Source organism: Pseudochaenichthys georgianus, chromosome 19 (assembly GCF_902827115.2).
Source record: "Pseudochaenichthys georgianus chromosome 19, fPseGeo1.2, whole genome shotgun sequence".
Classification (NCBI taxonomy): Eukaryota; Metazoa; Chordata; class Actinopteri; order Perciformes; family Channichthyidae; genus Pseudochaenichthys; species Pseudochaenichthys georgianus.
The window spans coordinates 17,445,864-17,461,165 of NC_047521.1; the positions used below are offsets into that span (position 1 = coordinate 17,445,864).

The 15,302-nt window shown below is 40.7% G+C and overlaps 1 protein-coding gene across 5 annotated transcripts in view; it reads left to right on the plus strand.

Moving 5' to 3' along the window:
• vti1a (vesicle transport through interaction with t-SNAREs 1A) overlaps window positions 1-15,302 on the plus strand; it is a 112,479-nt gene that overhangs the window by 59,230 nt on the left and 37,947 nt on the right. For 2 of the 5 annotated variants that reach the window (XM_034107542.2, XM_034107545.2), the window contains 2 exons: window positions 10,018-10,088; window positions 13,563-13,631. In XM_034107542.2, the coding sequence (XP_033963433.1) occupies window positions 10,018-10,088; window positions 13,563-13,628 (137 nt within the window). In that variant the 3' untranslated portion in view covers window positions 13,629-13,631. Of the gene's footprint in view, window positions 1-10,017; window positions 10,089-13,562; window positions 13,636-15,302 lie in introns of all 5 variants that reach the window. The other 3 variants (XM_034107540.2, XM_034107541.2, XM_034107543.2) reach the window with 2 other exon arrangements.

Here is a 15,302-nt window from a genome sequence, read left to right on the forward strand (position 1 = left end):
CAACACAAGGCAATTCAAAGTGCTTTACAAAAATGAAAGACAATTAGAGCATTAAGAAATAGTGCCGCGGACACACATTATAAAATGGCATTTAAAATCGGCAGGCCGTTTTGGTCACTATTAAAGCAACGACTTGAAGTTGCCTTTTGCCTAAACTGTTGAATAAGGAAATGATGGGTACTGCATTTTAGTTTGGTCAAAATAAGTGATTGTGCTTGTTTTCATACTTTATATTTCTTCTTTATTTGCACTTTGCCTCACTGTGAATCATAGAAATCATATTTATTGTTCTTCACTAGTATATCTCGCTATAAGGGATCTTTCTATTGTTCATAAGTTAACTTTCTAAGACGAGGTGTTCAAGGAGAATTTCTGAAGGATAGAATTGTCTATGTTTTACGGGAACAACGTAAAGTAGGTAGACATAAACAATGTACACTATATGCAATAGCTTCGACAAGCCCTCACATGTCGTGTCATGTTTTGTATTCACAGTGGAAGCTGACAATAATCTGCCTTCAACTCTGTGGCCCCGGTCATTGTTGATTGAGGCGCATGATGCATCTCTCTTTTGTGAGTTCCCTCTGTGCTTCGTATTCTCCCTATAATGGCAGTATTATTGTCCCTTTACTAGACCAGGGAAGTGCGGTGGTATTACCCTAAAGTAAAACACACACTTGTGTTTGTGCTGTCTGTCGGAGAAGACACAATGACGCAGTGTTCGGATAACAAGCTTCACTGTTGCTCGCTCAAATAAAATTGTCAGAGCACCTTGAATTTGCCCAAGAGAATTTGATTAATTGTTTTGTGCATAAGAGGGGCACTGTGACTGTGGCAGTACATTTTTAAAAGAACTTAATGCATGCTACAAAAAAAACGCACATAAAATGTTGAGTTGATGCATAAAGGATCATTTTATATTCAATCCTCCCATACACGACAAGTATCTCTGTCGCCGCGAAGGATAAACAAACATTTCCATCCTTAATGTTAAAGAGATTTACTGCGCACTCTTAGTTAGTTAGCCTTAGTTCGTTTAGTCCATATTTCTGATCAGCTGTGTTTATTCATCAACTCAACCACCTCAGGGAATGCAGAAAAATGCAATTTATTAAGAGTGATCAGTAAGATTCAAATTTAAACCTTTAAATTATTATTATTATTATTATTATTATTATTATTATTATTAGACAAAAGTTAAATGCAGCCAAAAGTTAATTATAAAAGTGAAAACTGTGCTAACTTTGCACGGAAGTCCACATTTGGTTAAACAGGTGAAACAAGCCATCTGATTAGTCTCTTGAAACAAGCCACTTGATTGGTTGATTGGCACGATTAATAATTCTTAGCTGCTCACTTACTTCTCTCCACTTTCGTTCCCTCCTTTCTTTCCCTTCCTATTTTCTTTCCTTCCTGTCTTCCATTCTTTCCTTCCTACCTTTTTCCTTACCTTCATTGTCCTCCTTTCCTTCCTTTTTCCTTGCTCACTTTCTTCCTTATTTCCCTTTTCCTCTTGTCTTTATACTTTCTTCCTCCTTCCTTTCCTACTTGCTCTTTCACTTCAATCTTTTCAATTCCTAACTAGGCGATATGTTTCATAATCAAACTTAGATTTAGCCGAATATAAACAAGAGCTTCATTCACAGATATTGAACTGGCCTCCGTGATGCCACCTGTCATTCTGCAGCCAGCTTCAACACTAATCCTAGCTGTGTCTTCGTTTGTGTTGTGATTTGCAAGCTCTTCTCCCGCTTACTGTATGAGTATAATTAATTCAAAGTTTTGGAAAAATAATTTTTAAGTGTTTCCAACCGTCAGATCCTGTCGGTGCAACCACTTCTAATGGCCTGCGGCTTCCATTCAGGCTAATGTTTGATGTATCGCTTTAATGCCCTCCTTTTTCTCCTTTGCTAAATTGCTTCCGACAGTCCTGTGTCCCCACAGATTGTTTGTTTGTTTTCAACCATACTTGTTTTACATATCATCGACGTAACAAAGATTCAATTAGTACTGTTAATGGGGGAAGGGAGGAAGTTGTTCATTGCTTTCTTTTATCCAAATAGGATGTGATCATGAGTCAGGTAGCAGTCTCTTGTAGTATTGGATGTGCTACGGAACAAGTAGGTCTTTCCAGAACAGTGCCAAATGTTTCCCAAACAGCTATTTAGGAACAATTAAGCTCCAGAAGGTGTCAACTCGTCATCAGGTTGAACAAGAGAGGCGATCAAGCTTGTTTAAAAAGTCTAGTGGCTCTTTTGTATGAACCTCTCTCAGCATACCCATCCATTTGACCTTTTAACTCGAAAACAGTAGGCGGTCAAAGCCAACAAAGTACATCTCACAAGTTATTTCATTCATTTAGCAACAAGAAGCTATTATCAGTCAGTGTTGAAAAGTGCTAAATACTCCTAGCACTCTGAGGGAAATATAGAGAGAGGCTCCCAACAGGCCTTGTCAAAACATGCAAATGAGCTTGACGCCGCGTCCGATTTTGACAAACATAATTAAGGTGTTCCAATTCGGGACATGTTAATAAAGAAGACTTCAGGCCTCCCCCAGGTCTTCACTAATCAGAAAGCCTTAAAGCTTTGTGTGCAGATGCGTGTAATTGTGTGTGTGTGTGTGTGTGTGTGTGTGTGTGTGTGTGTGTGTGTGTGTGTGTGTGTGTGTGTGTGTGTGTGTGTGTGTGTGTGTGTTTTCTCTCCCCCATGTTCCATTTTATTGGATAATGAACTGCTGAGGAGTGTTAGATCTCCTTTTGCAGTCTTTCGCTGAGTTTGAGGAGATGGGCAGGGAAGAGCTGCCCGAGGTATGGTGTTGTACAGATAATTAAAAGGCAAGAAATGTGTGTTTCGCTCTTTGATCTGCCTGTCAACTTTCTGATTAGAGACGTGAAAGCCTTTAATCAACAGTAATGTGATGATTAGTGCTCCTAAACTGTTGGAAATGAACCAGAGAAACGTCAAGTTTTCGCTTTCTTCTTCCCTCCTCCTCTTTACATCTTCCCCGAGTCCATTTCCGAGAAACTGGCAAACTTTTCTCCTCCGTCGGTTCCACCGGCGGATTTTAAATCAGACGTTGTGTTTGATTAGGACCAACTGACATGTTGTTCTCTCCTACATTTTAGTCTCTATCCATCTTGGCATCGTTGGTTGAGCTCAAATTGGCTCAATGTGTTTCTCTTCTAAATCCAACTGAATATGCTTTTATGAAATGTTCCTTTGCTGAGGTCTGTTGTGTTTTTATTTACATGACTTTGACCTTTGGTTTAGATATGGTCATTATGTTATTACAATGCTCATGTGGTGTGGCACCATTATTTATACAGCTACTCAGCTAATAATAACATCTAATTATTTAAGTTGCATACTAATGCACTTACAATCTAACTTTATTGAATAAAGTTTGACTTACTAATGTTTGTTTTGTTTTTTATTCAGGCACTATTTATTTTTTTATATTTTAGATACTACATGGCCAGCACAATTGTGTGACACAAATGTCACCACTATGAATAATGCATATACAAATTAACTCATTCGAAAATGAGTTTTAATTCTACACTTCATTTTTTTATACAATTTTGACCAAGTTCATTTCATAAAAAATAATTTCCCCAGCACTGGAAATGGAATTAATAAGTCCGCTCAATTGACCAATCGGGATATGCGTAGAATAGGTGTATGGGCTGACCAGTCGACTGTAGTAATTCCCTGTTTTTTAATTGAAGACCTCAGAAAGCAATGCTCCCGCTCCCACATTGTTGCTTGTGGGGCAATCACAGCAAGCACCCAAGTCCATTAGTTTTCATTTGGATGGTTCAGTAAGACTGGTTGATTAAGTCCAGGCAATTTGCTCGTAGAAACCCTCATTCTCCCCTCACCCCTCCTGCTTCTCACCCCTCCTGCCGTTCAGGTTAATTTAATCGGGTTTGTTAGACATTTTAACACAATAGCTTTGTGGCTGTCTAGAGGCTTTGGCACAGCATTATGATTTAGCTGTAGTTTATAATAACACATCTTTGCATAAAAGTTATTCTCTTAAACAACTGAGTTGTTGGTAATTACCCATAAAATATTCAGTTGACATTGTTACAAACCAACCCGAGTGGCCATGTCAGCGAATCTGTCCACGGGGACGTGTAGGTACGGGTAATTTCCTAAATGTAAAGCAAGCTATTCACTTCCAAGCCTCATCAATTCTCATTGAATGAAGGTGAAGGAGACTTTGCTTTAAAAAGAAATGTAAATCAAGTGATCTGAGATTTGAGGCTGAGGTGAATAGAAAAGAAGAGGGGGAGCTCAAATCGAAGGAAAATATAGCTTTCAGTTCTCTCCACCCCGATTCAGCTTGAAACAAATGGTTCTATTAGCTGCTGCTCTCCTGCAGGCCCGGTCATTTATACCCATTACACTTTCGTCTCATCACCCATAAGACGCTCTTATGTCTCTCCATCCTCCAAATGTCTATAATCAGCCATTTAAAACAGCAGACATTTCTTTTTGCGCTTTGCTTCGGTCTGACGGACAGGCAAACGAGCCGGGGAGGGACGGGGGGGAGGAGAGAGGGATATTTTCTATGGAATGATGAATAGGCCAAGTTGAGTGTCTGACTAACTGAGATCTGTCTTAATCAGAAGTGATTTATCAGAACAGGAGCTCTGCGGGGTCAGGGCGCAGGCGATGAATAAAACAGAGCCTGGCGGAGTGAAGAAAGGCCCCAGAAATCCACCCTGACTGCCCACGACCACTCATACACATGCAACGCTGCTGCATGGGCTAAGTCAGGATGGACTCATATGGCTCTGCTTCTTCCTGCCCAGAATAGTACTAGTTTTGGGCCTTTAAGGTGCTTATACCCTGCCACTGCATCACCATCATATACACCTATTCAGTGTGTTGTTAAAGACTAGTCAATGCTAAAGCCATTCTGGAAAAATCACAATTTTGAGCCCTTCCTTTAATGAATCTAGACACTTTATTAAATGTACTCTGCTGCTGTCCTGTGAAGAAACAGTTTCCAATTAACATGCAACATTGTCTGTTATTATTACAAGTAGTCTGTCATAACATTGTTGAGCCCCCAGATGCTGCATGCCCCCCCTGTGACCTAGCATTTGGCACCTTTTTATGCTCAGTGCGAAGGCGCAAGCCTCATGGCCTGTGGGCTCAGCATTACAAATACATCCCAGTGTGGGTACAACTTTGATGGAGGTGATGAAAGTATGTCACCAGGCAGTTGTAGACGTAAAAAAGCTTCTCGGGAAGTGTAGAAAGATAGGTAACTTTAATCACCTGGGAGCAACAGGCATAAGTCGACTGCCACACTTTGTGTCTGTTGTGTGTGTGTGAAATTGAGAGAGAGAGAGAGAGAGAAATTGAGAGAGAGAAATTGAGAGAGAGAGAGAGAGAGAGAGAGAGAGAGAGAGAGAGAGAGAGAGAGAGAGAGAGAGAGAGAGAGAGAGAAAGAAAATGTATGGTCTAACATTTATCTGGCTCCTCCTCAATCTTCCCATGGGTGCCCCTACCCCGTTTGTTAGAGTGTGTGGCTTGTGTCCGGATACAAGTGTGTGTGGTAACCTTCAAAAAGTGGTCTCAACTGCTTAATGAAAAGGAGCTGTGCTGAGCCTCAGAGCACACCACTGTCAGGTCTTGTACCCTTTGGGCTCTGGGGACGGAGAGAGCAAGGCAAAAATGCAACTCAGAAATAGAGAAAGAGCCCTTAGACAGTATGTAACTGCTCTGAAACAGCTCCTATAAAACAGATGATACCTCCAATTAAATGTGTCGTGGACTGAAAAAAGTTCACGGAGGTGGAAGTTTTTCATGGCACCAAAGTTGTTTGTTTTCTGCATGGTTTTGTCCATGATAAAATATTTACATTTTACACAGAATTAGGAATTATTATGTTAGCCTTTTCTTTCTAGCATGTGAAGGTAAAATAAAATAGCTAAGCCTCTCTGTTATCACACAAAGCTAAGAGAAGCAGAACAACTTTTGAGTAAACTTAAACTGGGGAAATGTTGGCAAATAAAAGATTTTAGGAAGTTGTTGAAAAGTTGTCAACTTATTGTATCAGCTTTGTCCCAGAATCGGAGCATATAAAAGCGTTCCTCTCCAACTGTGTCTGGCTCGTTTTACGGTGGTTTATTGTTCTGCACTAGTAAAGTTAATTGTCCATTAAATATATTTTCCGTCTACCGTATTATTATTAGAAACATTTAGCAGGTTTGAGCTGAGATAAACTGTGCCATGTCAATCCCGTGTCTAATTCCTGATGCAGACCTTATTCTCCCCTCAATCTAATTTGTGCCTTCGACTATCTATACTAATTCTTTTCTACAGTTACATATGATTAGAGGAATGAGTTGGATTAAGGCTCAGTGGTGCTGGTGTGAGTGTAATGTAATGGAATAATGGGCTTGTTAAATGGACCTTTGGGGATGGGGATCTTTAACAAGTGAGTCAGAGCAAGGCCTCTGGGCCAGGGTTATTTAAATTGTTAATAGCTATTTAAACAGGAGGGGAATATTTTAAACACTAACAAGCAACAAGTCAGGGCTATTAACACAACATTATTTCTCCTCTCCTGCTTTGGTTTTATCAACCGTCCACCTTTCTCTCTTTTTAAGCCACATTTTTGTTGTAGTCCTAAATTCTATATTTATTGCGATTGCTGTGCTGTATATACTTGAACATATAGGGTTAACATTGCAAATCTTACGCACCAACATGCCATTTAAAGTCAGGTTCTACCAAACATGTTCCCACACATCAACATGAGCTAAGACCAGAGATATGAGTTCACTATGGTCGCATCGACAGTATGGGTGAAAAGCCCATATATAGCCTCGTGTTTGATGATGATGATGAAATAGCATTTAAGTCATGCAAGGTGTTTCTTGAGGAGCTTGTCATTACTCTCCTCCAATAGATTTTTTGGTTTTAGCTCAATATTTTGCACCATTTGTTGCCCAACAACTTATTTTCCCCAGTAACTAATGGTGTTTTACACGGACCACTGGACAGCAGGAGTTCAATTAGATGAATGTAAATGTAGATACATGCCAGAGAATGACTAATGCAAGGGAAGATACATGATGAAGACAATAAACACCATGCCTTCCCTTGGGAGATGTTATGCACACCCTTAATAGCTTGGTGTGGTGGGGGAGAGTCCTCCAAAAGCATTCCTTTGTTGGAAAGGTGAGAGATTTTTGGAAGACCTGGGAAAGACCTTAACACCGCCAAGGAAAATGTTTTCATCTTAAGGAGTCATGGTGACATATTTTATTCCATAGGGTTATATTTAACCCTAATTCTTTAGAACCACTGAATATGCCACCGACCATTATATCTTCAATGTGATATTAGCTGTTATTCCTCCATTAACTCATACAAATGTTTAAAGGCCTGAATTTGCTTAAAATCTAGTGTAATAACACTTCTCTGATTTTTGAAGAGTATAGCATATTCTCTCTTGATCTAGGCTGTGCATTGGGCCTCTAATACCCGGGCCAAACATAATTATCCAATTTTGAACAAAAACATACGTGTAAATAGATGTACACTTTTCTGATCTTACCATGAAACATTTGTGTGTTCTATATTATGGTCTATACCAGGGTTGTCAAACTCAATTTCTTCGCGGGCCACATCAGCATTATGGTTGCACTCAAAGGGCCGGTTGTAACTTTAAGACTATATATCAAAATACATATATAAATATTTAATATATATAAAATAATGTATTGTATGACATTGTTGCCTCTGCATTGGACTATTATCGGATACTACGTCTGAAAGCAGAAGTCTAGGGCAAATCATTGCAAGTCTCTTCACTGAGAATGTTACAAAATGATTTAAAAAAAAATCTAATTCTGAGAAAAAGGAAAATTCTAAGAAAAAATTTATATTTTGAAGAAAATAAGTCAAATTCTGAGAAAAAAACTTGTTCTGAGAAAAAAAAGGTCAAATTCTGAGAAAAAATGCAACTTTCAGATGCATTGTGGGATATGCAGTTTATAGGCAACGTGCTTCTGTAAATCGGCATGTACTGTAACCGTATAATAAACATTATATTCTTTGCAATCTCTTGAGGGGCCGCATGAAATGAAGTCGCGGGATTTGGCCCCCGGGCCTTGAGTTTGACACCCCTGGTCTATACTGATAGTCCACTTCTAAAACCTTGGTTTCATTTCATTCTTCAAACAGCACAAGCACTCGGCTACTCGTCAGCATCTTACAATAGACCTGAATCCAGTGGTCCTATTCTCGTCCACTGAAACATATCTCATTGCCAAGGCTGTCCATTATTTCCTTTTACCTAAACGTTCACAAAACCATCATTGGCTTTCAAAATAAACAAACGGAATGAGTGTAATGATTTCTCAGTGCTTAGACTGAGCTATCATCGGAGGCCTTTTCTCCTGCTAACGCATCCATCTTTTCACACGTTGCAAACCTTTCCAATAATGCACTTGCCATACAAACTCTGCTGCTGCAGTCCTTGTCACACTCATTTATTTAAAAGAGAACGCCACAGCCTTGACAGAGATGGATAGATGTGCTTATTTGTCTGTTTAACAGAAGAATTCGGCAAAAACTCCCTTCCTGTTTATCCCTTGTTCTTCTCCAATGGGGACGGGGGAGGGCTTGTTTTTTTTATGGTTATTAATACCTGCACTCAGTCTTTTAATCTGCCCTATTTGTCACATGTGACTGTCTGACTGCACTGTTTAATCTGGGTATCCTTCAATCTGTCTCGTCCCAGATTAGAAATTAATGAAGGCAGGAAGAGACACATTTGAGTCACTTACAGTGTAGGGGTAAAAGGGATGGGATGAATGGGAGACGAGTGTCGTTCATTTGACAGTGCTTCCTCTTTTTTCTACTTTTCCCTGATCTCCTTTCTCCGTCTCTCTATCTTTTACTCTATGTCTCCCTCTCTTCTCTTGTTTAGCTGCCAGATGTAGCCCATTTTTGCACTGCTCCCCCCAAACAGGGGCTCAGCACGTGGGCCCTTTGGTGTGCGGCACCTGTGTAGTGTAATACAGTCAGCAACTGCGTTGTTTATTCCGGATTTGTTTGGTGCGCTTGAAAGCCTGTCTTTGATCCATGCAAAGATTCTTCACTTCTTTTCCTTTTTTTCCTGATTCATCCTCAGCCTCCCTCATTTTTAAACGCTAATGCTGGAGCAGCATGGTTACATTGATGGCAGCAGTAGTTTGTGGTGGGGGGGGGCGCCCGCAGCTTATTCATTTTCAATTTTGTTCTGCTTTCTTTTTCGTCCCAAACCCAAGGGACAGGAAGCTGACAGTGACCACTGACGAGCTTGTCAGGTGCCTTGTCGGGGATGTTTTATAACTGTGCGTTAATGTGTTTACATCTACAACTGACGAGAGGCATTTCAAAAAGAATGGCCTCTTGATTATTGCATTGGCTGTTTGGACCCCACTGGCAGAAAAGGTGCTGGGGTATTCAGAATTTTAAGAATATATATTTAAAAGATGAATGAAATTAAATGAAACAGTACAATGCAGTTATGGCAATGAAAATCTTGAATCCGAGGCTTCTTCAACAATGCAGCATACAAATCTAATATATGATATATTATAAGACATAAACAATTATAAAATTTAAAAAAATGGAAAGTTGCACAAGGCCTGCATGCAGAACACTCCCAAGTAAATGTAAACATGAAAATTGTTCTCCCTTTTTGTTTCTGAAATAATTGAATGATGCAACCCTGGATGTTATTTACTAAAGAATCTCGTGAAAAGAGAAGAATTGTTTTCTATAACAAATCTGTGAATCTAGGTATAAAATATTCTGTTCACATTATTCCGACTTTCCGGATTTGAAAGACAGAGAATAAAAAGTTGTAAACTGTAGTTACATTGCTTAAAAAATACATCATGTATTAAAACTTTTACGTTTGGAGTGAGGCCGTCTTTACGGTCAGTTTGCAAATGTCAGACACACACTCCTCTCACCCTGCACCGTCTGACTCTTACAGAACAAGTGGGCCAGGAGATTCTCAGCAACCTGCACAGTGACCGTGAGAAGATCCAAAAAGCCAGAGAGAGGGTGAGTACGCACGCACACACACACACACACACACACACACACACACACACACACACACACACACACACACACACACACACACACACACACACACACACACACACACACACACACACACACACACACACACACACACACACACACACACACACACACACACACACACACACACACACACACACACACACACACACACACACACACACACACACACACACACACACACACACACACACACTGTCTTTGGTTTGCTTACTCATGTGTACACATTACATCAGCAGAATAGTAATGACGAGGCAGTTAATGATGGCTCCATATTGCTTAGTTTAACGTGTTTTCTTTAAAGCGAGGTAACTGTTGAGCCTATATTTCTTCACCACATGCATTGAAACTTTCTTGTGGTGATATATTATTAGAACCCGGTATTTATTTTTCGAGGATTTTCCCGCTTTTCCTTTTCTCACCTGAATGGGGATAGCTTTGCCAGCAGCCATCCTTCCTCACCTACCCTCCTTTACATCTCAGCACTCTTCTCCAGTTTCCCTCTCTCCTTCCCACTTTTCCTCCGAGAGTAACCCGCCACCCCTCCAAATCCTGAGCGCTGCCCCTCCTTACATTCAGACAGCCAAACAGACAGTTAGGCAGAGACAGAAAAGACCAAACACAGGAAGGGGGCCCAGCACTGACGGCACCCTCAACGCAGAATGCTTAAAGACCACAACATGGCAATGGGCCCTTTTCAAAGGAAATCAAACATCTCCTTTCAAAACGGTCCACAGTGTCTACTGAGAGTACCTGCTCTCTTTCTTTTGCTTTCACTCTCGCTCTCCTTTCTTCCCATGAGTCTTCCTCGCTGAACCCCCCCGACCATGTACACACACATTCAGGAGGGCTTTAAAGGCAGTTTGTGGGGCAGAAGTTAAGTAAAAATATATCAAGATGTAAAGACTCTGGATGTGAGGGCTGGTTAACAGATCTTTTGCATTAAAAAGAAGGTGAACGGGTCATAGTTTTAGCATACAATACAGCACAGACACACATTTAGACCTACAAGCAAAAACACACACACACACACACACACACACACACACACACACACACACACACACACACACACACACACACACACACACACACACACACACACACACAGACCCCCATGCTCAGCAGGGGGTCTGGCCTTTCGTTTTGCTTTTATGGTACACAAAGAAGTCAATGGAAGGTATCAACACTGGGTCAAAGCGGTACACTGCAGACTCTGAACCGCTGAGTGGATTGAAGAATGTAATTTAACAATTCTCCAGGCTAGCTGATACGAAACAGACAGGTAACAGCATGGAACGAAGACTCATTGATAACCTAAAATGAGTGTTTGTATCCTAATATATAACCCTTATATTTCTATTCCAGAGTTTAAAATTAATGACTTGATTATTTGGTATTTAAGGGGACAAAAAGGGAATTTGAATGCACAAATTAAACATTTGTTACACCAAATGAATACTTCTTGCCTTAAATGACTAAATCAGGTTACCAAATGTGTCCTCTCCCTTCTCTGGGGGTCAGATGAATCCTATCTCCCCCGAAGACCATGATCTGTGCATTTATTTAGCCACCAATTATACCATAAAGGAAATAATTTGAAACGGCACCTTCACATTGAAAGCTGACAGAGAATAAATACATATTATTTAGGGTAGAATTTAGCTCTGATTATTCACATACAATTATTTAATTTGTTGGTAATCTTTTTTTTTTTTAAACATTACATTTGTCATGCTCAGTATACTTGCAAACTTAAATACATTAATACAGGCCTTTACATTTTGCACCTTTCATCCTGAAGGCTGAACTTTTCCTCAATGCTCTCTTTTTTGTCTGGCACTATGGATAAAATATTCATAAGGATTATTTTTCGAGATTATTTTTGAATTATATTTGCAAATTAGCTTTATTTTATATTCATGGGAACATATTCTGTATGGATTTAATGCCTACAAATGGTGTCTTAGCTGCAATGTTTTGTCTTGATCTATATATTCAAAATCCCCTCGTTAATTCCAGTTTACAGTTAATTTCAGACATTCAACTGCATTAAAATGTCAGCTGGTTTCCATTTCATGTTAAGAAGGAGAGCATGAGGTTTGGGGAGAGGCTGTGGAGAGACACAGAGAGAGGAGTGGAAAGAAGGAATGATTCAGAGAGAGATGTATTTTGGGAGAAAGTGTGAAGTATCTAGGGGACAGATCTGTGGGAAGAGGCAGACATCAGGCAACTGCAGGACTTGTTGTCTTTGCCAGAGGGCCCATACCCCAGGTCCCCCACCTCCTACCCTGTACCACATGCATCCTTGGCTCTCACAACCTGCATCGCACCAACTCAGGCTGCCAGAGGGTAGGAAGGGAGGATGGAAGAAGAGGAAAAAAGTAGCAGTAAAGAAGGGGTGGGAAGAGAGGGCGAATTGCAGGCAAGAGAGATGAATGCAAGATGAGCCAGAACACACAGGAAAAAGAGTGATGTTGGAACTATTGTAGAGAAGAGGGAGGGTGGAAGAACAGAGGTGAAAGTGAGGAATCAAAATTAGAATAGAATTCGTAAATAATACACTGATTACGACATACTGATTTACTGGGAAAGCAGTTATTATCTCGGAGAGAGATGAACATAAATGACTCCCGGCTGACTCCAGAAAGAACCAAAGATTCTTCCCGCCCTCCCTCATCACCCTCTCGAAATGTGACTACAGGTAGACGTTAGTGGCAGCTCACTCAGTGCGGTGTCAGCAGTTTTTTAACAGTCACTCTCGCACCTTGTTGGCAACATCTCTGCCAAATACTTTTCTCTGTGAAAGAACCTACACCTGATGAGAGTATAAAATAAAAACATCTCCCTGACCCCGGAGAAAAATAAAGCCAGGGAGAAAGAAAAGACAGTAGATGGAGCAAGAGGAAAAATATCCACGGCAATTAGCTCTGAATACCCATGTTCATTATTTCAAGTGTGCTTCTCGTGCTCGCTGTGTCCACTGAGGGCCCTTCTCACTCGTTTTCCCTGCATGACTCTAATGTTTGCTTTGCAGCATGATCAGCAGAGGGCTAGAAAGACAAGTCCTTACTTAGTGGGAATCTGCTCTTAACTTAGCAAAGTTAGAGATGTTCTATTGTAAAAAATAAAATAAAAGGAGAAGTGACATAACAGTCAAATAAATTGAATACTTTTGTTATCAAGTTTCTTAGATTCATCTCTATACAACCAAACATTTGGGTGTAGGAATAAAATGTCAAACTTTAGAGGTGCCCTCTGAATTTGCCCTTGAGCAAGATACCTTGCCTTGAGGCCAGCAAAACAAGTACAGCCTATACAGTATGGCCTTGCATGAGTAGTTTATATGTAGACTGTGTTTGATAACCTTTAGAATTGTTTATTTACGATTGGAAACTAAAACTTTTATTTTTCCCAATTCTGTTCCCCCAGCTGAGAGAAACAGACGCCAACCTGGGCAAGAGTTCTCGCATCCTCACCGGCATGCTGAGAAGGTAAGAGGCAGGTACGGACCTTGTTTCTGCACCTTAAAGTGATCCATCTTTCCATTTAGGATGAATACCAACCAGTGTTGTTGCTTTTGACCGCACATTGCGCTGCTATTGTGGAGAACAGGTACATGTCAATACACAACGGACATAAATAAATGAAGGAATACAGTGCAATTATATTCAGTATAAAATAAAATAAATATGCTGATAATGCCATTTTGGTTAAATTGTGACCAGTTGATTTTATCCACATTTTATTTGGATGAAATGTATACAAAAAAATTACTCAACAAGGAACAACTGCACTTTATGCAATACTTCTGAAGTACAACTCTTATTTTAAGGTTTTTGTTATCTTTACATTTGGTTTATAAAATGATTCTTATTACTTTTATGTTCTAATTTTGTGACAATTAATGTATGTTTGAATGAAACAAAGAAACTGTGTGAATGATGTCCTGTTACATGCGATGGTACTGGTGTCTGGGTAAACTGAGAACAGAGTAGCAGCCAGCAGAAAAAGGCAAGAAAAGACAAGTGTGCGCACTGTACACGTCTCCATTATTTCCTTCTCTTTGCCTTTGTTTTTCACACTTACCACCCATATTCAACTCGCAGCCTTTGTCTCTTCACGCACATGCAGCCCGAACAATCACACAAACACTAGCATTCACACGCAAATATTTCAATAGTCCTGGCATTATCTTATGCAGCCACCACATCACACACTCACACATCCACACAGGCTCACACACACAGACACACACACACACACACACACACACACACACACACACACACACACACACACACACACACACACACACACACACACACACACACACACACACACACACACACACACACACACACACACACACACACACACACACACACACACACACACACTCACACCGTAATGTCTTGTCACATCTCCATTTTATAAAGTGCCTGTGTGCCTACCTCTGAACCGTGACGCCACGGTTTTGTTTCTCGCTCTCTCTTTCTTGTTTTTTTTTCTCCCTGTCGCCCACTGTGGATTTTGATTAAGAGTAATATGTAAATGACACCGACTAAATGTAAAATCCTGGGGCCAGGAAGGAAGTGCCAATTGAAATAGATGCTTCAGTGCCCGTAGACAATTTGGAGGGCAGCTCACGGGGCGGCCGGCAGTTACCAGAGAGGGGAGGCCTGAGAAGGGCTGTGACGCCGACTGTAACCAATATTTCTGCATATGTCTCCATTTTGTCAAGTCTGATTATGGGAAGAGGAGGAGGATCGCGGGGGGGTCAGCTCGCCTGGCATGTCACCCAAAGCTGTCCAGAAATCATTCATCATTCCCTCCTCCTTCCTCCTTTTATTCCCCTCCACCCCCCTCTGCCGCCGCTGAAGTAAATAACACACTTATTTCAATATTATCATATTAATGTTAAAGTTCAGCTGTCACCTAATGGGAAGACTTAATCAGACGTAGCATTTTAAGAAGCGTGCTGCCACCCCCCTCCTAGTCTCCAGCCTCTTCTGTTGACGTGCCGCTCCTCCTCTGGTTAGCGCCCCGCTCAAATCAGGATTTATGAGGGCCTTCCAAAGAGGGGCCCGGCTGCGAGCCCCTTCGACTGCCGCCCGCCTTTCTGCTTGATGGGAGCAGCACAACATACAAGCCCTGTCATTCTTTAACAAA